Raw genomic sequence first — 23,161 nt, 5'->3', positions numbered from 1 at the left:
TGTGCAGCAAAATACACTGAGCAGCACAGAATGGGCCAATCTGCCCACAAATGAAAGGGCAGGTGAGCTTATAGGACATGCTACCATCAAAGTGGCCAGTGTCAGAAACGTACACCCAGATTAGGCCAATTCCTGATCACGGAAGAAGAAAAGCAGCATTGTCTGTCTCAAATTAGCCTTTTTAAGGATGAAAACATCCTCCAGAAATAATATCTCCCCTTCTTCTCTAGGTTCCCCCTCCCTTGGAGTATTGGTCACCTTCTGCCTTAAAAGTAGCATCAGCTGTTCATACCTGTTGCAGGGCAAGGGCCATGTCTCACTTATTCTGGAATCCCTAGTGGGGCCAGTACTGTACCAGGTACACAATGTGATACTTAGGAAAGATTTGTGGAAAGGAATATTCTCAGGTCTCCATAGCTACACGTGTCTGGCCTCAGGGGTCAGCAAGTCTATAGTTGTCTTTGTACAATTTGGTGCTGTGTCGTTCTTTTGGTTGCAACAGCTGGTGCAGCTCCTTTTGGAAAAGGAAAATGGTAGAACAATTGTTTGAACACCATTTCATTCAGGATGCTGGCCAAGATACAAGTGGTGCATTTCTGCTGCCACTGCCCAATTTCAGGAAAGGCTTGCTCCTGAACATTTAAAAATTGTAAAGTTCTCTTACTCATTCCTTTGCTTCCTTTCCTGAACAATTCAGCCCTAGAGCCACTCGGTGAGGTACACCAAGACAGGTGTCCTCGCTAGGGTGGTGGTCTTCCTCGGTGGCCTAGGGCAGGATGTCAGAACCCAAACCAGGTAAGAAAGGAATCTGTGTGGGAAGGTTGTCCAGTGTGAGGAGTACATCCACACATAGGAATGGCCTGGAGCAGTGTACCTGTCTTAGTCATCTAGTGCCGCTGTAACAGAAATACCACAAGTGGATGGCTTTAACAAAGAGAAGTTTATTCTCTCACAGTCCAGTAGGCCAGAAGTCTGAATTCAGGGCGCCGGCTCCAGGGGAAGGCTTTCTCTCTCTGTCAGCTCTGAAGGAAGGTCCTTGTGATGCGTCAGTCTTCTCTTGGTCTGGGAGCATCTCAGCGCCAGAACCTCAGGTCCAAGGACGTACTCTGCTCTCAGTGTTGCTTTCTTGGTGGTATGAGGTCCCCAGCTCTCTGCTTGCTTCCCTTTCCATTTATCTCTCGTAAGATAAAAGGTGGCACAGGCCACACCCCAGGGAAACTCCCTTTACATTGGATCAGGGATGTGACCTTAGTAAGGGTATTACAATCCCACCCTAATCCTCTTTAACATAAAATTACAATTACAAAATGGAGGACAACCACACAATACTGGGAATCATGGCCCAGCCAAATTGATACACACATTTTTGGGGGGACATAGTTCAATCCATGACAGTACCACAGAACCAGCAGGGTGAGGAGGTACCCTGCAGTGATGAGGGGAAAGGATGCAGCCCAGTGTGGAGACTCAGAGCCCAGGCAGGGTGAGGAAGGCATTCTTGAGGAGGGGCAACCCAGCACAGGGTACCAGGCAAGCTTGGATGAGGAAAACATTCATGCTGGGTAATAAAAGGAAAAAGAGTTACTTTCCAGTGGAAAAGTCTGGCAGACACCACCTTAACCAAGCCATCAAAGTAAATATCATCCGTAATGGACCAAACTGAAATTGTGTGCCCCCTGATAAGACACAATGAGAAGAACACAGCATTATTTCTTCAGTGTTCCTGCCAAAGACGCATAGCCTGAATCTAATAATGAGGAGACATCAGATTAACCCAAATTGAGGGACATTCTACAAAATATCTTGTGCTTTCTCAAAATGTGAAGGTCATGAAAGTTAAGAAAACAAAAGTTCTTTGTACAGTCACTTCAATCTTGAGATTGCTTCAAATTTTTAAAATATTTAATAAAAAATCCAAAAGTAATACGTGAGTGTCGTAACGAGTTTAGGAACACAGTGGTATGTACAAAGAAAATTAAAGTAACCACTGGTTACCAGGTTCATACATCTTTCCATGCTGTATCTACAAACACACAAACATGTAAACATGTGAACTTATGCAAGTACCTTCCCTCCTTGTGCCAGCTATTAACATTGTCCATAGTGTCCTTCACTGAACAGAAATCCTTAATTTTTGTAACATTTTCTTTTGAAATAATGTCAGACTTGGAGAAACGTTGCAAAATATTGCAAAGAATTCTGCTCTACCCTTCAGCTGAATTCCCCAAATATTAACATTTTGGCACATTTGCTTTAAATGTGTATGATTTTTTTCTCAACTGTTCAAGAGTAAGTTGTAGACACAATGTCCCTTTACTTCTAAATACCCTAATGTGTTTTTTTTTTTTCCTAAAAATAAGGACTTCTTTACATAACCACAGTACAGTTATCAAAATGAGGAAATTGGAAATGTACAATTATCTAATCTTATTCAAATTTTGCTGCTGTGGTGGTCAAGATTATGTGTCAACTTGGCTGGGCCATGATCCTCAGTGGTTTGGCAGTAGTTATGTAATGTAATTTGGTGGTTAGGCAGTCATGTATTCAACCTCCATTCTGTGATCTGTTGTGGTCATCCTCCATTTTGACACAATGCCAATTTTCACATACTGTCCTGATCTTTGGAAACTAACCACATCAATAAGTGAGGAGTGAGTGTAATCAAAATCAGAAAAAAAAATGGGTACATTACTACCAACCTTAGAGAAATAAAAAGGCCTACAAGAGAATACTATGAACAAGAGTATACTAACAAATTAGACAACCTATAGGAAGTGACAAATTCCTAGAAACACAGAAATTACACAGATGGTGCAGTGCCACAGATTGCTTTTATATGGTCTTTCTCACCATTGTCTTGTAACTTCCACCCAAGTGGTTAGGCGGGACTATACAAATAAGGTAATCGTGGCCCACCAAGAGGATTGGACAGCTTGCTAATAATGCAAATAAAGTTCATGGCACCCATGTGAGAGTAGGACCATGCAAATAAGGTCTAGGGAACCCTAACACAGGGATTGGTCAGTTTTGCCATCCTGCTAGGCTTAAAATGAGCCAACCCAAAGGCGGAAGGAGAGGATCTCACCACAACCAAGAAGGAAGAGACAGGAGTGGAGTGTATCCTTTGGACCCGGGATCCCTGCACTGAGAAGCTCCTGGAACCAGGAGACTTAGAGAGAAAGCTGTAACACTGAAGATAGCTAGAGGCAGTGGCAGAGAAAGGCAGCAGGAGAGACCTGCAGGAGATGTTGCATTGGGCTTCCCAGCACATGGAATGAGAAATCTGAGTGCTTTTGGGCAGGAGGCTTGCTGGTGGAGTAGGTCGCCTCCAGGCACTTGGTGGAGCTAGGCTTGCCGACCCACATAGTGAGAGCTGAGAGCCTTCGGGCCAAAGCTTATTGGCAGAGTGCAGAGCCTCTGGGCACTTATCAGCAGAGCTAAAAGAGCTTTGTAACTCTTGTCTGAGCAGGGCAGGGGCTGAAGGGCCAGAGAGAGACCTGCCTGCCGGCATGGCTGAGAAGCTGTCCTGATGGAAGAACTGTATCCTGAATGTTCCTGAACCTGAATTGTAACTTGTTACTTCCCTAATAAACCCCAGTAAGTATTGTCTGTGAATTCTGTGTGGCCATTGTAATGAGTTATCAAACTCAGCAGAGAAGTAGAGAGTGCTGTGGGAGAGAGGGCTGGTGTCAGAATTGGTAAAGATGGCGGAGAGAGGAGGGATGCCTGACCTCTGCCTCATAGGTATCAGCCTCGTGCTATTGATCTTGATTCTCCTTTCCTCTTGTGAAGTCACAGGAGGTCAGACCATACCCCCGTTCATTTTTACAAATGGCCAACAAACACATGAAAAGATGCTCAACATCATTAGCAATTAGGGAAATGCAAGTCAAAACCACAAGGAGATACCACTTCACGCGCTCTAGAAAGGCTATAATTCAAAAGAAGAAGAAGAATGAGAGGAGGAGAAGGATAGCAAGCGTTGGAAAAGACATGGAGGAAATGGAACCCTGTGCATTGCTGGTGGAAAGGCAAAAATGGTTCAGCCTCTGTGGAAACCGGTTTGGAAGTCCCTCAATAAATTAAGCATATTATTACCATACAACGTAGGAATACCACTCCTGGGTACCTACCTACCTATTGCCCTTGAGTCAATTCCGACTCATACTGATCCTATATGACAGAGTAAAACTGCCTCATAGAGTTTCCAAGGAGCACCTAGTGGATTCGAACTGCCGACCTTTTGGTTAGCAGCCGTAGCTCTTAACTTCTACGCCACCAGGGTTTCCACTCCTGGGTATATCCAAAATAATTGAAAACCAGTGTTTAAGCAGAAACTCCTACATTAATGTTAATAGCAGCACTATTCACAGCAGCCAAAATATGGAAACAACTCAAAAGTCCATCAACAGATGCATGGATAAACAAAATGTGAGATATATATATATATGTATACACATATATACATACTGGAAACCCTGGTGGCCTAGTGGTTAAGTGCTATGGCTACTAACCACAAGGTCGGCAGTTCGAATCCACCAGGCGCTCCGTGGAAACTCTATGGGGCAGTTCTACTCTGTCCTATAGGGTCGCTATGAGTCGGAATCGACTCAACTGCAACAGGTTTGGTATATACATACAGCAGAACATTATTCAGCCACAAAATGGAACGAAGTACTGATACATGCTACAACATGGACTAACCTTGAAAACACTATGCTAAGTGTAAGAAGTTAGACACAAAAGGTCACATATTGTGCGATTCTCCTTATCTGAAATGTTCATAACAGGCAAACCCACAGAAATAGGAAGCAGGTTAGTGGTTGCCAGGGGCTGGGGCAGGGGGTGCAGAGTGACAGCTTAATGGGTACGGGGTTTCCTTTGGGGTGATGAAAATGTTCTGGGGCTAGTTAGTGGTGAGAGTTGTACAACATTGTGAACCTACTAAGAATCAATAATGGTAAATTTTGTGTTATGTGCATTGAAAAACAAACCAGTTGCCATGGAGTCAGTTCCATCTAATTGGGGCATTATTAGATGCTAAAATCTGGGGATGAAACTTTGATGAAGATCAAGATAGTTACGTAGAATCAAACCATCTCCCTACAGAAGGACTTATTTAATTACCCCAAGAAGAAAAGGGGTTACCACGGAGAAGCCTGGCAGACACCGCCTTAAACGAATGGCCAAAGTGAACACCGCCAGTAATACTGACCGACACGCACATCCTGATGTGATATAGTGGGAAGGACACAACACTGCTTCTGTGGTATTCCTGCCAAAGGTGCATCATCTGAATCTAACCATAAGGAAACAGCAGACAAACCCAAGCTCAGAGACAGTCAAAAACCAACCAGCCGATACCCTTCAGAAAATATCAGTATCATAAAAGACCGAAAGAATGAGGACCCATTTCAGATAAAAGAAGACTATAACCAGACCTCGGGGTCACTATGAGTCGACTCGACGGCAACGGGTTTGGTCTGGTTTTTATAATGAGACCTATCAACCAAATGCAGTATGTGATCCTGGATTGGATGGTGGAATGAAAAAGGGATGGACGTTAGGCATAGTCGTAAAGGACATTTCTGCAACCATTAGTGAAATTGAATATTGACCCTAGTTTAGATAATAGTATTGTTAATGTTAAATTAACTGTATTGTTCAAAGTTAAATTTCCTAAATCTGCAACTATCTCGTAGGAGTCTGTTCTCGTTCTTAAGAAAGACATATTGAAGTATTTAGGGGCAAAGAGTCATGATTTTTAAACAGTTCAGAAAATAAAATGCTATTTTTGTAACTTTTGTGTAAGTGTTGACATTATGTCCAAATAAGAACTTGAAAAATTAATTGCATGGTTGTTCCATGTCTTGCAGGAGGGGAGGGATCCACGCTCTTTCGTTTCCTGCTGCAGCTTCACCTCTAAAAAAAAAAACCAGACCATCTGAGTTCAACATCCCGGCTCTACCACTTTACTAGCTGTGAGCTTTAGTAAGTATCTTAGTTACCTAGTGCTGCTATAACAGAAATAACACAAGTGGATGCCTTTAACAAAGAGAAATGTATTCTCTCTCACAGTCTAAGATGCTAGAAGTCTGAATTCAGGGTGCCAGCTCCAGGGGAAGGCTTTCTCTCTCTGTAAGCTCTGGAAGAAGTTCCTTGTCATCAATCTTCCCCTGGTCTAGGAAATTCTCAGCACAGGGACCCCATGTTCCAAGGACGTGCTATTTTCCTGGCTCTTGTTTCTTGGTGGTATGAGGTCCCCCTGTCTGTTTGCTTCTCTCTTTTATATCTCAAAAGAGATTGGCTCAAGACACAACCTAATTTTGTAGATTGAGTCCTGCCTCATTAACGTAACTGCCTCTAATCCTGCCTCATTAACATCATAGAGGTAGGATTTATAACACATAGGAAAATCACATCAGATGACAAAATGGTGGACAACCACACAATACTGGGAATCATGGCCTAGCCAAGTTGACACATATTTTGGGGGACACAATTCAACCCATGATAGTAAATTCCTTAACTTCTCTGGGTTTCAGTTTTCTCATCAGTAAGACAGTTGTTGTTGTGTCCCACTGAGTTAATTCCGACTCATAGAGACCCCATGTGACCTAGTAGAGCTGCCCCATAGAGTTTTCTTGGCTGTAACCTTTACGGAGGCAGATCGCCAGGTCTTTCTCCCACAGAGCCGCTGGAGGGGTTTGAAGCACCAACCTTTCTGTTAGCAACCGAATGCTTAACAGTGGCACCTTTAGGGCTCCTTCAGTAAGACTGTAGTAGTAATTATCTCTTCGGGCTGTTTTGATTATTAAATGAGCTAATCCCTGCTTTTTTTTTTTTCTTAATTCCTGCTTAGCACACTGTCTGAAACCATAGTGAGCACTCGGCAAATGTCAACTAAGAAAAAACATATATCTACTTACTAAGTTTTCCTTAGTCCCTCTGGCTCTCTGATCTTTTGACAAGCGGCTCACTCTGCCTGGGACACTTTCCCCTGCACAGCGTCACTCCCACTCAGTGCTCAGTTTACTTGTCACTCTGCCCACAACAGGTTAGGGGCCCCTCCTAAAGACTCCCTTTTAAAGCTTCTATAATGGCCACTGCTTCTCCGTAATGCAACACTTACCTTAGTCTGTTGTAACTGCATTTGTCCCCCTTTTTCACTAAAGTGGAGGCTATGCCTTTCAGAGGTCCTTGGAAACCCTGGTGGCACAGTACCTAAGAGCTACAGCTGCTAACCAAAAGTTTGGCAGTTCAAATCCACCAGGCGCTCCTTGAAAACCCTATAGGACAGTTCCACTCTGTCCTATAGAATCACTGTAAGTTGGAATTGACTCAATGGCAACGAGTTTGGTTTTGTTTTTTTAACCCCCTCCCCCCTCCCCTGTGCCTAGCACAAAGCAGACCAGCCAAGCCCTGTGCCATCCCTCAGCCCTGCCCAGGATCTCCTCTGTCTTCAGGAACCTGGCTCCTTGGGCACTCTGGTGGCTGTGTTGTCCCCTCCTGCCCTCTGCTGCCCTCCTGCGGCCCCACCACCAGAATGCCTCCTAGCTGGGCCTCAGAGACCCTTTCTGCTGGCGCCACAGATGGTGCCAGGTACCAGGCAGCCTGCACTGGCCCGCCCCGTTCTGCAGGATGCCGCTGACCTGTATCTCTGTTGGTTGGCCTCCGCTAAGACAGCCTTCCCAGCAGGATCTCAGGGCTGGTCCAGCTTCCCAGCAAAGCTTGGCTTCTGCCAGTGTGTGTGTCTGGTCTCTCCAAGGGACATTATCTTTCTGGGAGACTGTCAATGCAAACTATCCTCAGGACCAAGGACAAGGACCTCTCTTCCATTTCTGTGTGCTTCAGGACTGACGACTGCTCCCCACAGCCTCAGGTTAGATCTTAGGGCCACTTGTAGCTCTTGGTTCATTTGCAGAAGGCACAGAGCACAAGACACCCATGGGGAGGCAGCTGCTACCAGGACCTCTGTGGGGGTCAGGGCTGGTCCTGCCTCAGAACCTGGGTCATTTGGAGAGGCCATCAGACCACTCACCATCCACTGTTTCTCCCTGTGAGAGGGACCCTCATCTAGAATAAGGCTGGGGGAAGGGGCTCAATGAGAAGGGAGGACACGGGTCAATGGAACCAGGACTTGTGCCATGTGGAAAGAACAGGGCTGGGACCCAGCTTGAGCTCCTTGTGGCTGGGTTAGCATGCTGTATTGTCCTTGTGCCTTTCTACCTACGAAGTTCCCTGAGAGAGGTCAACTTATCTCCATCGTGCTAAGATGTCTGAGCAAAGGAAAGGGTTGGGATTGAGGGCTCAGGTGCTCAAGGACGCAGGGATCCTCCTGGGGCCAATGTGGTGATGGGATAAAAATAAGGGACAAAGTTAATGAGGAGTGAGGCCCCTGGGTCTGCCTTGATAGCCCACTCCCCAGTGACGGCTTCTTCCACCCTGCAGCCTTCCACGGCCATCCTCAAGCTTTCTTTGCACAATCTTGGTGTGGTGTTTGCAAGGAAGCTTGCACAGGTGACCCCCAAAGGCAGTCACCTCTCCTCACCTCCCCAGGGCTCTCTGACCCTCCCTCAGGGGTCCTGGGAGAGATTTCACAGACTTGGTTTTGCAACATTGTTGTTGTTAGTTGGTTAGTTGCCATCAGGTCTATTCTGACTCCTGCCCACCCTGTGTGTACAGAGTAGAGCTGCTCCATACGATTTGCAAGGCTGTGACTTTTTGGAAGCAGATTGCCAAGCCTGTTTTCCAAGGTGCCTCTAGGTGGGCTGATCCACCCACCTTTGGCTCGCAGTTAACTGTCTGCACCACTCAGGGACTCTTTTTGCAACAGAACACTCTCAAACTGGATGAAAATTCTGCCGATAACATGGGACCTGTTACAAGCAGAGATGTTTGCTCTTGAGGGTGCTTCAGTGAGGGGCTGCTACGATGGAGACAGTTTGCAGCTACGAGAAGGCTCTTCAGGCTGATAGCTCTCACTTCCGAAGTGCAGGGCAATGGCGGGGGGGCGCTGCAGCCTGAGGGAGCAATCCTGTATTGGCCCCCTCACCGCCCTACCCCCGCCCCAAGTATGGAGATGGCACTGCAGTGAGAGGAAGGCTGGCTACTTGGGGGCAGGGGGAGGAGGCTGCTGCAGTGGTGGGAGATCCCTGCATCGGGCGAGTGGTCATTGAAGTTTCTGCAGAAGCTGAAGACACCCGCAGGGATGGAAGGCTTTCTGCACCGATGGAGGAGCACTTTGCAAAGGAATGGGGCAGACTTCTTGCGGGGGAGGAGTCCAAGGGTGGCGGCGCCGCTGCAGTGGTTGCAGTGAGGAGGGAGGTGGGCTAGGGGCGAGAATAACTGGCGGCTGGGGCGGCTGGGGCCCCTGGCGGGCTGGGGGCTGCAGGCCGAGCAGCTCCGCCGCACTCGCAGGACGCCGCACCTCCCGGAGAACGGAAGGGTGGGGCCGAGGAGGCCTGGATCCCGCATTGATGGGGGGCCGCGCGGCGGTGGGGACGCGGTCCCTGCACTGCGGTGCCCGATCTGGCCAGGGCTGGCGCGGAGGCGGGACCGCGCCGGTAGAGGTGGGAGCGACAACCGCCGCAGCGGCGGGCGGGGCGGAGGCGGGCCGGAGGGGCGGCCGCTCGGAGAGGGGGCGGGACCAGCAGCGTTGAGGCCGGAGCCCCGGCTGGGGACCCAGAGCGGCCGCAGCGCGAGTCCGGAGCCGGCGCCCCGCAGTGGCCCGGACCCAGTGCGGCCCGGAGCGCAGAGGGGCGCCACCCGCCCTGGTCCCGTCACTGCGCCCAGAGGCGGCGGAGGTCGCGACGGTGAGGCCGAGGATGCGAGCGGGGGTGGGAGGGCGACCCCAAGATGCGGCCCGCAGCGCTCCCCACGCCGGGATCAGCTCTGCCATGGTGGGATAAGCTGGCCTGGACGGGTCCCGCTGAATTACCTGCCCCGACACCTCTCCGGGTCTTGCCTCCGAAAGACCCTCTCTTTTCGCGCCCCTGTCTCGGTCTTCCCCACCCAACCCCTCCGGCCCAGCCCGCAGCCCCTCCGTGAAGGCGGGGCGGGAGCGAGAAAGCCTGCGGCCCTTTCGGCTCTCCATCCCCGCCGCCCCTGCTGCCCATGGTGGGGGTCCTAGGGAGGATGCTGACCTTTTAAACCTTTGCTCCCCACCCCGCGCATCTTCTAGCTCTCCGCCCGCGCCGCTTCCGACAGCTGGCAGCCGCGGGGAGCCCTGGGGAGCCAGCAGGTACGGGGGCGTCGGAGGGGCCGGGGAGCCGGTGAGGGAACAGCTGTGCCCGCCCCTCCCCCCACCCCCGAGGGCCCGGCGGCGGGACAGCTGGGCGCCCGGAGAGCAGGCTAATAATTAACCCTGCGCTCGCCGGGGCCCCGCGCTACCCGGGAGTTGCGCTTTGCCCCGGCTTCCCAGGTAACCGACGAGGATGCCCATCTCGCCATCCGCCTCCCTGAGTCCCCCTCTCCGGCCCCCTCCCCGCCACCTGTCGCCAGGCGGGAACCCAGGGCTCAGCCTCGCGCCCCTGCAGACCCGCGCCTTAGAGCCTGAATTAGGTTCTGGCCGCTAGCTTCCAGAAGGGCGGGGTAGGGACGCCCTGGTCTCACCCTGCGGGCCCCTTCACGGAACGCCCCTCCCGCAGGCATCCAGCCAGGCACCATGCCGGGTCTCTACTGCCCCTCCAGCTGGACGCCCCTGCCCCTCACGGACTCCTGGGTCCGCGCCTGCGCCAACGGGCCCTGCCTCAGCCTGCGGGCCCGACTCACCTACCACAACCCGCAGTCGCAGCCGGTGGACGGTGAGGCCTGGGAGCGGGTGCGGGGCTAGGGGCGCGGGGGCCGGGCGGGGTCCAACACCGCCTCCTGCCCGCCCCCAGGCGTGTTCGTGTATCCGCTGGCAGAGGCCGAGGTGGTGTCGGGCTTCGAGGCCGAAGCGGCCGGACGGCGCGTGTCCTTCCAGCTGCAGAGCCGGCGCCGCTCTCAGGCCGCCTGCTGCCGCGCGCTGGGCCCGGGGCTGGGGGCCGCCACTCCCCGCCGCTGCGCGCAGGGTGAGTCCCGGGCGCCCTGCCCCGCCCCCCGAAGGCAGGCGGCGAGTCTGGTTCCCGCACCAGCTCTGAGTCCCGCCCCCACCTCCTCCAGCTACTGGTTTTTCATTCATTGATTCATTCGTTTATTCAATAGTGGAGGACTGGACACCTGATGTGTGCCAGGTGCAAGGGAATATGACCCAGGCCCGACCTGAGGCTTGCAGCCCCGGGGACAGACACAAACCAGGCGGGACAGCTTGCGTTGGCGCCTGCCTCCGCCCCTTACCGCCCTGGGTGCTGCAAAGGCAGCGCCGTCCTCGGCTGGCCCCCTCCAGCCCCTTCCCTTTTTCCGGTGTAAATGGGCCAACTCCTGGACCGAGCATGAACTCTGCTGGTAGACAAGGCCCTCTCTGCTGGCCCCTTCTATCCTTCTCGCGGGCGAGGTGCCGCAAGCACCGGCCACACTGACAGTTCCGTCACACCTCCCTGCTTTTACTACCTAAAAAAAAACCCTTTGCCTTGAGTCCATTAGGACTCATAGCGACCCTATAGGGCAGAATAGAACTGCCCCATGGAGTTTCTAAGGGGCAAACTTAGGACCTTTTGGTTAGCAGCGGAGCTCCTAACCACTACATTACCAGGGCTCCTTTTACTATCTAATCACAAAAACCAAACCCGTTGCCACCCAGTTGATTCGGACTCATAGCGGCCCTATAGGACAGAGTAGAACTGCACCGTGGGGTTTCCAAGGAGCAGCTGGTAGATTCCAGCTGCCCACCTTTTGGTTAGCAGCCAAATGTTTAACTACCTCACCACCAGGGCCTCTTTTTTTTTTACTACCTAATTGCCTTTTGGAAACCCTGGTGGCTTTGTGGTGAAGTGCTATGGCTGCTAACCAAAAGGCTGGGAGTTCAAATCCACCAGGTGCTCCTTGGAAACTCTGTGGGGCAGTTCTACTCTGCCCTATAGGGCCACTACTCTGATTCGATCACAACAGGTTTGTTTTTTAACTGGTTAGTTACCTTCTAATTAGCAAACTTCTACTTGCCTTTTAAGACCCACCCAAATGGCACTCTTTAGAAGCCCTCCCCAGACTCCTCCGCAAATAACTAATTACACTTCCCTGGCTCCCCAGCCTTCTGAGCAGGGTCATCACAACCCTTTCCACGTGGAGTATTGTCACAGGTCCACACATCTGTCTGTCCTCTGGGGCATTAGCTCCTGAGCCTGGGACAGGTTTTGGTCATCTTCCAGCCCAAGTACCTGGCACAGAACCTGGCACAAAGGGGCTCAGTGGGTGCTGGGTGAGGGGTTAGAAGCCCAGCCCTGTGCTAGGTTCTGTGGCTTACACTTCCTTCTTTCATTTCTTCACTCATACATTCATTTGATTTCCTGCATGTGGGATTTACCATCTGGGTAAGAAGAGGGACAAGAGTCCAGTGATGGTGAGAGTTGGCATAAGCCCAGTTAGTGGTTAGAGGCCAGGGTGAACTCTGGGCTGAGGCCCCAGGAATGTTCCAGAAGGAAGGTGGAACCAGCATTTGACTAAAAAGAAGGGTACCCGCCCCCCCAAAAAAGTCATTGCTGTCGAATTGATTCTGACTCAGTGATCCTATAGGACAGAGTAGAACTACCCCATAGGGTTTCTAAGGCTGTAATCTTTACAGGAGCATACTGCCACACCTTTCTCCTACAGAGAGCTGGATCTGAACCACCGACCTTTTGGTTAGCATCCAAGTACTTAACCACTGCACCACTAGGCTTCCTTAAAAAGGAGGGTAGGACTTGGTTAAAGGGAAAGGCAGTCCAGGCAGGGGCAGTGGTTTAAGCAAAGGTTTGTAAATAGGTTGTACCGAGCAAGAGTAGTAAAATACCTCACGTTTATAGTGCCGCTTCTACAGAGCTAGTCATTGGTGCCACCTCACATACGTCCAGGAGGCACATAATGCAAGTCCTCTTCCATAGGTGATGAAAATAACAGCAACTGCCATTCACTGTGTGTGTTTGTATATTGGGTGCTGAGCATAACAGCCTCGTTTGTTCCTCGGTGCCATCTCTGAGGTATAGTTACTATAATTCCCATTTTATGGATGAGAAATGTAGGCTGCTTAGACCAAGAGAGTTGCCAAAAGACATAGTTAGTAGTCACTGAGATTCAGAGTCTGATCCTGTGCCATGGTCACTGAACCAGGCTGGCCCCAAGCCTCAGCTGACTGGAATAGGGATCCCTTTTTTCTCTCTTGTCTTCCTTTTCTTTCCGTTCCTTCCCTCTTCTTCTTCCCTTCAGTTATTCAGCAAGTAATTCTTCCAGGAACAAACAAGTGATTATTGTGGAGCAGGCGGTAGAGTAAGGCTGGTTGGGAAGGTAGGCTGGGGCCAGACCCCGCAGTGCCTTGACTGCCACTGTTCACAGTTGGCCTTTATTCTTTTAGAGCAGTGGTGACCGCCACAACCCGAAACCAAAAACAACCAAACCCACTGCCCTTGGGTTGATTCCCCCTCAGGAAGGAAACCTATGATCTAAGTAAAAATGGTGTGCTTGGTCTGCCGATGCAGCTTTATGTCCTGTTGCCAAACAAATTGGTGCCCCTGAGGTCCTCCCGGGTAGAAGATTCTGGAGCCACTTGTAGTAGACAGTGGGGAACCCCTGAAGGTTCATAAGCAGGGAATTTGTGAGCAGAGCCTGTCCCAGGCCAGGGGGAAACATCAGACCACAAGGGAGGGTCCTTTAGGAAGGTGGTGTCCAAAGACTGAATGACCGGGGCAGAGGGTATGGGTCCCACCTTGGGGTAGCATAGACATATCTCAGTACCCCTTCTCTTCCTCAGCCCCCCATTAGCAGTGATGTTACTGCCCCCCTTCCACATGACAGCCAGATCCCACCACCATCAGCATGCCTCTTCTACCATTGTTCATCCCATGGCTCAATCTGGCATCACCAGGCCATTAGCCAGCATCCACCAACCACACAAAGTCCCCTTTTCCCAGGCTCCCCCTGCCTCCCCCATCTCTTCTGCTTCCAGCCCCCTCTCACCCCTTTTCTCCCTCATTGTAGGTCATCTTGTCTTGGATCTGGCCCAGGCCCGGTCCACACTGGTGCTGCCCACAGGCCTCATTGCCGCGGCTGGCACCATGACGGTGACCCTGAGCAGCAGCCGAGAGCTGCCCTCAAGGCCTGATGGGGTGCTGCGCGTGGCTCTGCCCTCTGTGCTCACCCCGCTGGCCCCGCCAGGCCTGCCAGGGCCCCCCAGGCCTCCGGGGCTCTGTGACGACAGGTTGGGCCTATGGTGATTCTCTTCGTCCCTCCCTCGGCTTCTCTGGGTCTAGTGCGGGTGAGGGGGCTCTGGCAGGGCGCCCAGAGGATTGGCAGGGTGGGGAAGGGGTGGGACCAGTGAGCCAGAGGGTCGAGGGACCTTCGTAGTGGCTCAGCTACCCTCCTCATGCTCCTTTCCAGTCCCACCAGCTGCTTCGGGGTGGGGAGCCCTCAGGAGGAAGGGCTGGCCTGGGAGAAGCTGGCTGCCCCTCGGGATGTGTTCTCAGGCCCTGCCCGCTGCCCTGCCCCATACACCTTCTCCTTCGAGATGCTGGTGACGGGGCCGTGCCTGCTGGCAGGTGGGTAGTCTGGCCTGGCCTTGCCAATATCAGAACAAGAACGCCCTTCAAATGCCACGCCCTTCCCGGCTCACTGATGGCAAATGGTACAAGGCTTGGGGACAAGAGGAAATGAAAAAAAAGACAGGGACCTAATTCTTAGGGGTCTCCAGCCTAACAGTGGAAGCACCCAGCCACTTCTGCACAACACACACTCTCCCGAGGTTTATCAGTTTATTGCTATCCAACCCTACCCACCAATGGGAAGAGAAGAACTCACGACAAGATCATCCAAGTGATGAAGTGGCTTTTCCTTCTGCAAAAGGTGGGGGGAGGATGCTAAGTCAGCAGTTGGTTGATATGTGGACTCTGACCTGCAAGGAACAAAGCTGGCATCCTCCTCCCAGCCCAAGAAAGAAGATAAATCCCTTGTCCATCCAACCCTGTAGACCAGGCTCTGAGAGCTGAATTGACTCAGCCATGGTCCCTGCTGTTTGGGCTGTTGTCTGGGAAGATGACGTTTGTTCTCTTCATACTGGCTTGGGGTGGGGTCAACCATCACCTCTCCCTGCTTCTATGTTGCTCAGGCCTGGAGAGTCCCTCACATGCCCTGAGGGCAGATGCCCCTCCTCATGCCAGCTCCGCAGCCACCATCTGTGTCACACTGGCAGAGGGCCACTGCTGCGACCGGGCCCTGGAGATCTTGCTCTACCCCAGTGGTGAGGGACTGGGGCACAGTGGGCTGGCTCTGACCTACTTCAGGACCACGTAGGTGGCACTTTTCAAGTATAGGTGTCTGAGCCCCAAAATGGACTAAGTCATCTGTGAGGCTGGGCGTGGTGTTCAGGGAAGCTAGACCAGCAGGGCCCTCCCTGAACAGTGGAATTGGGCATCTGGGGTCCAGAGTCAGGACTTCCTTGACGGAGCTATGTCTCCCCATCCCCAGAGCCCCACCAGCCACACCTGATGCTGGAGGCCGGCAGCCTGAGCTCAGCAGAGTATGAGGCCCGGGTGAGGGCCCGCCGGGACTTCCAGAGGCTGCATCGAAGGGACAGTGATGGGGACCGGCAGGTATGCCTGCAAAGGGTCCTGGCTGGCCGCTGGCCTCACTACTGGCCACATGTGCATGTGAGGAGCAGGCAAGCAGTGTGGGGGCCTCTGCTCTCAGCAGCTGTCACCCACCACCCCAGAGGGCAAATGAGTATTGTCATATGAGGGCAAGTCTCCCTGGAATGTGTCTCAGAGGAGAAGGACTGGGTCTGACATAGGCAGAAGATAGCCACCTGCTTCTGGCCCTGCTTTTAACCAAACTGCAAGAAGGTAGCCTGTCTGGGTGGATCAGATAGAACAAGGCTCCTGAGCTGGGCCTTGCTACTCACTCTGGTTGGAGTTGCACTGAGCCCGGCCCAGGATGACCGGCGGCTCCCACGCACAGGTGTGGTTCCTGCGGCGTCGCTTCCACAAGGACATCCTGCTGAACCCTGTGCTGGTGCTCAGCTTCTGCCCGGACCTGAGCTCCAAGCCCGGGCACCTGGGCACAGCAACACGGGAGCTCCTCTTCCTGCTGGATGGCAGCAGTGCAGCACACAAGGCACGCGGGGACACAGCCTGGCAGGCCCGGGGCTGGGTGGGCAGCCTCTTGGAGCCGGGAGTTGCCCTGTTGCTTTAAACACCATCTTCCATAGGGGAAACTGGCAGCAGCTCCTCAGGGGGATTCACACACACGCACACCCCCCCCCCAACACACACAGCAGCCCCAAGTCTCTCAGATGCTAAAAGCCTCTCTCGTACGTTGGGTCACATACTCAATCACACACCCAACTACTGAGACTCCAGTTTCATGTACACACATTCAGTCACACGCACATACTGCCCCAGTGACACACACGTAGATGGTCACATACACAAAGATCTCTTACACACTCAGAGACTCATACACACTCCCAGTGTCTCCCTCACACTCCCAGGCCCCCCTCTTCACACATCCTCAGTCTCTGCCTCACGCATGTTGAGTCTCCCCCTCACGCATGCTGAGTCTCCCCCTTACACACCCCGAGTTTCCCCCTCAAACACCCAGTCTCTCCCTTACACACCCCGAGTCTCCCCTTCACACACCCCAAGTCTACCCCTGTACCCCAAGTCTCCCCTTCACACACCCCGAGTCTCCCTCCCACACCCCAACCCCCCCCCCCACACCCCGAGTCTCTGTGGCACACCACCAGGGTCCTTGCCACAGCTAAGCTCTCTCTCACACAGTCTTTCTCACACCTGCGGTTTCACCCTCGGGGTCACACACCGCGGTCTCCCAGATTACCTCACCCAGCCCTTCCTTCCCACGTGAAACCAAGGCCTGGAGCGGGCACGGGGCCTGTGCTCCTTATTCTCCTCCAGAGCCTGCCTCACGCTGCCCTTCCTGGCCCTCCCCAGGATGCCATTGTTTTGGCTGTGAAGTCTCTCCCGCCCCAGACGCTCATCAACCTGGCCATGTTTGGCACGTCCGTGCGGCCCCTCTTCCCGGAGAGCCGACCGTGCAGTGACGTGAGTGTGCTCCAGGGACCTGGGGGCCTAATGGAGACGTTTCCAACCAGCGCAGCCCAGCCCGTGGCTTCTCCTTCCAGGACACTGTGCAGCTCATCTGTGAGAGCACTGAGGGCCTGCAGGCTGCAGGCAGCTCCCCGGATGTGCTGGCTGCGCTGGACTGGGCCGTGGGGCAGCCCCAGCACAGGGCCCACCCTCGGCAGCTCTTCCTGCTCACAGGCGCCTTGCCCCCGGCTTCTGCTACCCACCAAACCCTGGAGCTCATGCGGTGGTACAGGGGGACAGCCAGGTATAGGGTAGGGAGAGCTGGGTGCCCAAAACTGGCCCCCACCCAGGGAACTCCTGAGGGTCACAGCTGCCTCCCTTCCCTTGACAGGTGCTTCTGCTTTGGGCTGGGGTCCGCCTGCCACCGGCTGCTCCAGGGTCTGTCTGCGCTCAGCCGAGGCCAGGCCTACTTCCTGAGCCCTGGGGAGAGGCTGCAACCCTTGGTGAGCTTGAGCCCGGGCCCCTGTTCCCTCCTCCTGGAAGTCCTCCCAAGCTTAATGTGGAACCTGAAACAGAACCCAGACAGGCCACAGGGTCTCCTGACACCCTGGCCAAGGACTTCCCCACTCCAGTCCTTCCTCTCCCCTGAGATACCAGTGGGGGGGCGGGGGTAGCTGCTGGTGCTGCAGCAGGCCAGAGGTGTAGGGGGCCATGGACTCTGACCACCCTCAGATCCTACTGATGGTTTGACCCAGAACTGAGACATGTCCTTGCAAAATACTGCCTCACTCACCTGGCAAGGCTTAGCCCAGGAGAGAGACCAAGTCTGAGGACCCAAGTACCCTTTGCTTGCTCCTGCCTCCATTCCTTCCCCTGACTGGCCCTGACCCAGCTCCCTATCAGCCCAGGGCTGGGTGCCCTTCCTGCTCTGTCCAGTGTGACACCTCTTTCTGTCCCATGTCCCCATCTCGGCTACCCCCACAGCTGGTGCAAGCGCTGCGGAAGGCACTGGAACCCGCCCTGAGTGACATCTCTGTGGACTGGTTTGTGCCTGACACCACAGAGGCGTTGCTGACACCCCGGGAGATCCCGGCACTCTACCCTGGGGACCGGCTGCTCGGTTACTGCTCACTTTTCAGGGTGGATGGCTTCCGGCCACGCCCGTCTGGGGTAGGCCTGGGCTGGGTTGTGGGAGGTCAGCTGGGACGGCTGAAGCCCCTGCGCCTCTTCAGGGGCCTTCTTGATTCCCGTGCCTCTCTCTGAAAATCTCCCCTACCATCCCCTAAGCCACCTCAGAGATCATGCTGGGCCCCCGAGGGGGCTGCATCCCGCCCCCCTCACAGGGTCTTCCACTGAGTTGTCCTGTAAAGTGTGACCCTTCATGTAGCATGCAGCCACATGAAACGGCTCCAGTGTTTGCTGTGAGGTTTTTGTTAAAATTGTCACTCATTACTTCATGCAGTGCCGTAGAGAAAGCACCAGCTGACATACTTCCTTGTAACATTCAGTGACAGATGGAGCATAGCAGAGAGGAAATCTCAAACCCCAACTTTTTCACTTAGTGGCTGTTTCATTTTGGAGAAATCACTTAACCTCTCTGGGTGCATTTTCTCATCTGTACACCTTTCCCCCTTAGGATTGTTGTAATTACAGGTCGTAACATGAGCCCTTTTGTAGGAGCTTGCTAAATGGTAGTTATTTTTATTAGGAAAAGTTTTATTTCTCTAGAAAAACTAAGCATGCTTTCTCCTTTTTGATCATGAGAGCTATATAACAGACCATGTTTCCCTCTTTGGCTGGCTGCCAGGAAGCTCAGAGCCAAAAGCTGAAGCTCAGTCGGAGCAGCTCTGTTAACCTTATGGTTAGCATATTTGCTTTCTCCTCTCTTAGTCCGGGTCTTTCTAGTTTATTGGCTTTATTGTGAGCCATCTCAAATCCTGTTTGGAAAGGGGTAGTGTGTGCCTACAATCATATTTTGTTTCAGTGACTGTTCTCTTCCTAGGGCCAAGAGCCCAGCTGGCAGAGCTTGGGTGGCTCTGTGTTCCCATCCCCAGAGGAGGAGCCATCTGCCACCAGCCCTGGCACCGAGCCCACAGGTACCACGGAGCCACTGGGAGCAGACACTGTGTCAGCAGAGGTGTCCAGCCCATGGGTTGCTGGGGACTCAGAGCAGAGTGAGTGTCCGAGTGTATGTGTGGGGCTGTGTTGGAGGAGGAGTAGGTGTGGATCAGGCCAGAGCTTGGGTCCACTCCCCTGCCTCCCAGCAGGTACTGATGCTCTGACAGACCCAGGACCCAATCCATCCTCTGATACAGCCATATGGCGCCGCATCTTCCAGTCCTCATACATCCGGGAGCAGTACGTGCTTACCCATTGCTCTGCCAGCCCCGAGCCCGGCCCGGGCTCCACCGGCAGCAGCGAGTCCCCCTGTTCCCAGGGCCCTGGCTCCCCCGAGGACAGGGCTCCCCCAGATCCCCCTTCTCAGCAGGGCTGCCGCAGCCTGGCCTGGGTAGAACCTGCAGGTACCCGCTCCTGCCCCCTGCCTGCACCCCCAGCAGCTTCATTCAAGGTGAGATTCAGCAGCACTTGGCTGCTAACTGAAAGGTCAGTAGTTCAAACCCACCAGCAGCCCTGAAGGAGAAAAAACCTGGCAGTCTGCTCCTGTAAAGATTACAGCCTAGGAAAAAACCGTATGGGGCAGCTTTACTCTATCATATAGGGTTGCTGTGAGTCAGCCATTGACTCAACAGCACACACGTGTGCCAGACATTATGCGGTGGCTACCATTACATCTAACTGGAGAGCCAGATGTGTACATCTCTAATGCCGATACCATGTGGCACCGTGATGAGCTCACGGACATGGTATTATGGGGGCTCAGAGTCAGGGTGATTAGCCCTGTTTGAGGGAGTCAGAAAAGGCTTCTTGGAAAAGGTGGAACTAAAGCCATGTCTAGAAGAGTGAGTCGAAGTTAGCCAGGCTAAGAGGGAGAGGACATGAACAAAAACATGGAGACAAGAAACAGCCTCAAGTGTGAAATGGAAAGTGGACTGAGATGACTCAGGAGAGGGAACCAAGGATCAGAGGTCCTTGTAGACCATAAGGAGCTTGGTCTTCCTCCTAAGGGTGGTGAGCAGCCATCCAGGGGTTCAGGCAAAGGGGCATGTGAACAGCTAGGTATGTATCTGATGGCCAGAAGTGCTGCACCCCTTGACCAGTGGCCCCCACTTCCGCATGCAGGCTGAAGCCTTGAGTGCTGAGGTGCTGGGCCATCAGCGCAGAGCAGTTCTGGCTCACCGAAGCCTCTCATCACCCCCAGGCAGGGCCAACCCAGCTCTTGGCCACCCCCGGCACCCCTCTCTGGGTACAGCATCAGATGGGCTAGGCCATGAGCCAGGGCAGCAGCTGGGACAAGGCCTGGATGACTCAGGTAAGTGTCTGTGAGGAGCTGAGCTCCCTGACACCAAGGTGGCCTTGGGGATGTGGAGCCCAGGGCACCACACTGTCCACACCTCTGCTGTCCTCTCTCCCCAGGAAACCTCCTCTCCCCGGCCCCCATGGACTGGGACATGTTGATGGAACCAGCTTTCTTGTTCACGGCAGTGTCCCCCAGTGGGGAGTCTGCAGTGGCAGTGCCTCCCCAGGCCCCCCGCTGCCACGTGGTGATCCGGGGCCTGTGTGGCGAACAGCCTCTGTGCTGGGAGGTAGACGTGGGGCTGGAGACACTGTGGGGGCCTGGGGATAGATCTCAGCCTCCATCACCATCTGAAAGAGAAACTGCTTGGGACCAAGCACTCCATCGGCTGACAGCAGCCTCCGTGATCCAGGACAATGAGCAGCTGGCTCTCAGAGGAGGGCCCGAGACTACAGTTGACTGGGGTGAGCTGCTGGTGGGCCCACGTGGGGCCCAGGAGCCTGCATGGGGCAGAGAATGCCAGCAGGATGGGTCTGTGTACTTGATCACTGTCTATACCTCACCTGGCTCAGAAAGGATTTGAGGTGGCTCACCCACATTGACAAGATAAAAAATTAAGCAAGGCAATGGGAAAAGGGAAAATAAAAGGACACTAGAAATGAGGTTACATTAAAGATGCACACCATGAGGTTATGTACCCTTGCTAAGCGTGGGACCCAAAATTGGCAAGTTTCCTGGCAGCCAATGCAGAGAGAAGCGTGATCTCATGATGACTGACAGTGCTGTAAAGTAAAAAACAAATCTGTTGTTCTCGAAGAGTGTTAAAATTCAACAAAGTTAAACATTCAGCTCCTCAGTGACACTACCCACGTTTCAGGTGCTCAACGGTCCCATGAGACTAGTGGCTACCGCATTCGATGGCACAAAGAACATTTCCATCATCTCAGAAAGTTCTGACAAGTGTTGAAATGGGTGGACAGAAAAGCCACCAGTCAGTGCTTTCTCTGGATAGGGTCCAGACTGTTGAATTTCTGGGGCGTGGGCTGCGATGGGTTGAGGGTTCAGTCTGACTACTTCTTGTCAAGTTGTAGAATCTGAGCTAGTTCTGGCCTGAGGAGAAGGTACCCCACTCTGTTCAAAGGTGGACAGGAGAGCTGCGGGGAGGGCTATTTTCTTCTATGAAGCTCCCCAAGAGGGTGGGCAGTGTGAGCGGCCCCCTGTTGTCCAGCAGGTTGCTCCTTGGTTTCACAGGCCCTGCCCGGAGGTCCTGGCTTCGAGCCCTTCAGACAAGCAAGGTCAGCTCTGCCCCATCCTGCTTCACCTGTCCTGTAGCTGTGGATGCTACCACTCGGGAGGTCCTGCCTGGAGCCCTGCAGGTGTGGAGCTCAGGTAAGGTCCCTCCTCTGGTAATCTCACCAATAGGAGTCCTGACCTCGATGGCCAGCCACCCTCCAGGGCAAGCCTGACCCCTTCTCTCTTGTCCCAGCAGAGCCAGCCCAGCTCCCCATCACCCCTCCTGCCTCTCAGGGCCCTCCAGGTGCAGCCCCTCTACTGACAGTCGCACACTCTAAAGGTAACACCCAAATTTGGGGAAAGGGTAGGGGCAGCCTGGCTTAGAGACTACCCACTGGCACTGACTGGCCCACTGCAGGATTTCAGGGAGGCTCTTCAGCCCAGGATCCGGACCAAAATGGTGACTCCAAGTCTAAGGCAGATGACCCTGCTGGCCCCACTGCTGGTCCTCGTTGCCTGCCCCCCCAGCCCCCGTCTAGGCTCAGCCTTGGCCGGCGGAGGGCCATGGGTTTCAATAGCTGTAGACTCTGTAGCCCTGACCGGGGCCAGGCCTGGGACACCAACCCTGAAGGCAATGACCACGACTACCTGCCCCTGGTGAGGACTCGGGAGGTGGAGGGTGGCGTCGCCAAGGCCAGGGCGCTGTCTCAGCTGGCCTCTCCCCCCACCTCCTCTCTCCTCAGGTGCGGCTGCAGGAGGCCCCAGGCTCCTTCCGCCTGGATGCGCCCTTCTGTGCTGCGGTGCACATCCCACAGGAGCGCCTGTGCCGTGCCTCGCCCTTCGCTGTGCACCGGGCCAGCTTCAGCCCCACCTCGGCCTCGTCCCCCTGGGTCCTCCTGGGCCCTGGAGCTGGCCAGGGGGACAGCGCCACAGCTTCCTGCAGCCCTTCCCCCAGCTCATGCTCTGAGGGCCCAGGCCAGGTAGACAGTGGCCAGGGGTCTGACACTGAGGCCTCAGAGGGGGCCGAAGGGCCAGGCCACGCCGACCTGCGGGGCCGGAGCTGGGCCACCGCTGTGGCCCTTGCGTGGCTGGAGCACCGCTGTACCGCTGCCTTCGGGGAGTGGGAGCTGGCGGCGGCCAAGGCTGACTGCTGGCTGCAGGCCCAGCATCTGCCCGACGGCCTCGACGTGGCAGCCCTCAAGGCGGCAGCCCGTGGGCTTTTCCTGCTGCTGCGCCACTGGGACCAGAACCTCCAGCTGCACCTGCTGTGCTACAGCCCAGCCAACATGTGAGGGGCACCCACAGCCTGGACTGCCAACAGGCTACTTCACTGCCACCTAGGGCCAGCCTCTCAGTGCTAGGAAGG

At 53.9% G+C, this 23,161-nt stretch overlaps 2 protein-coding genes across 4 annotated transcripts; one reads left to right on the top strand and one right to left on the bottom strand.

Annotated features, from left to right (window-relative positions):
• Positions 1-9,172: 9,172 nt before the first annotated feature.
• Positions 9,173-10,668, bottom strand: LOC126073791 (uncharacterized). Its single transcript, XM_049881299.1, has 2 exons — positions 10,615-10,668; positions 9,173-10,333 (listed from the first exon to the last, which is right to left on the bottom strand). Exons 1-2 carry the CDS (start codon positions 10,666-10,668, stop codon positions 9,173-9,175), a joined length of 1,215 nt encoding a protein of 404 aa, XP_049737256.1.
• VWA5B2 (von Willebrand factor A domain containing 5B2) lies at positions 9,766-23,148 on the top strand. 3 transcript variants are annotated; one of them, XM_049881445.1, is made up of 20 exons: positions 10,209-10,243; positions 10,650-10,805; positions 10,884-11,054; positions 14,089-14,308; positions 14,488-14,645; positions 15,212-15,343; positions 15,571-15,695; positions 16,060-16,215; positions 17,052-17,162; positions 17,243-17,451; positions 17,539-17,650; positions 18,132-18,317; positions 19,150-19,321; positions 19,415-19,716; positions 20,388-20,577; positions 20,682-21,026; positions 21,814-21,951; positions 22,052-22,135; positions 22,214-22,452; positions 22,539-23,148. In XM_049881445.1, the coding sequence occupies exons 2-20, from the start codon at positions 10,667-10,669 to the stop codon at positions 23,085-23,087; spliced, it is 3,738 nt and encodes a 1,245-aa protein (XP_049737402.1). In that variant the 5' UTR covers positions 10,209-10,243; positions 10,650-10,666; the 3' UTR covers positions 23,088-23,148. The 3 variants fall into 3 exon arrangements, with proteins under 3 accessions (XP_049737400.1, XP_049737402.1, XP_049737401.1); XM_049881443.1 differs by lacking the exon at positions 10,209-10,243 and adding an exon at positions 9,766-9,815 and having other exon boundaries at positions 19,150-19,716; XM_049881444.1 differs by lacking the exon at positions 10,209-10,243 and adding an exon at positions 10,359-10,423 and having other exon boundaries at positions 19,150-19,716.
• Positions 23,149-23,161: the final 13 nt, after the last annotated feature.

This window comes from Elephas maximus, chromosome 1 (assembly GCF_024166365.1).
Source record: "Elephas maximus indicus isolate mEleMax1 chromosome 1, mEleMax1 primary haplotype, whole genome shotgun sequence".
NCBI lineage: Eukaryota > Metazoa > Chordata > Mammalia > Proboscidea > Elephantidae > Elephas > Elephas maximus.
The sequence above is the reverse complement of the archived record's forward strand: the minus strand, read 5'-3'. Positions and strand labels throughout refer to the sequence as shown.

What these genes read in the sequence shown, in the direction of transcription:
- VWA5B2 (XM_049881443.1), top strand. Translation starts at nt 10,667, where the DNA reads ATGCCGGGTCTCTACTGCCCCTCCAGCTGGACGCCCCTGCCCCTCACG. An exon ending in ACAGTGATGGGGACCGGCAG is followed by an intron (nt 15,696 to 16,059) that starts GTATGCCTGCAA and finishes TCCCACGCACAG; the next exon opens with GTGTGGTTCCTGCGGCGTCG. An exon ending in ACCACGACTACCTGCCCCTG is followed by an intron (nt 22,453 to 22,538) that starts GTGAGGACTCGG and finishes CTCTCTCCTCAG; the next exon opens with GTGCGGCTGCAGGAGGCCCC.
- LOC126073791 (XM_049881299.1), bottom strand. Translation starts at nt 10,668, where the DNA reads ATGGTGCCTGGCTGGATGCCTGCGGGAGGGGCGTTCCGTGAAGGGGCC. An exon ending in TCCGTGAAGGGGCCCGCAGG is followed by an intron (nt 10,334 to 10,614) that starts GTGAGACCAGGG and finishes CCGGGCGCCCAG; the next exon opens with CTGTCCCGCCGCCGGGCCCT.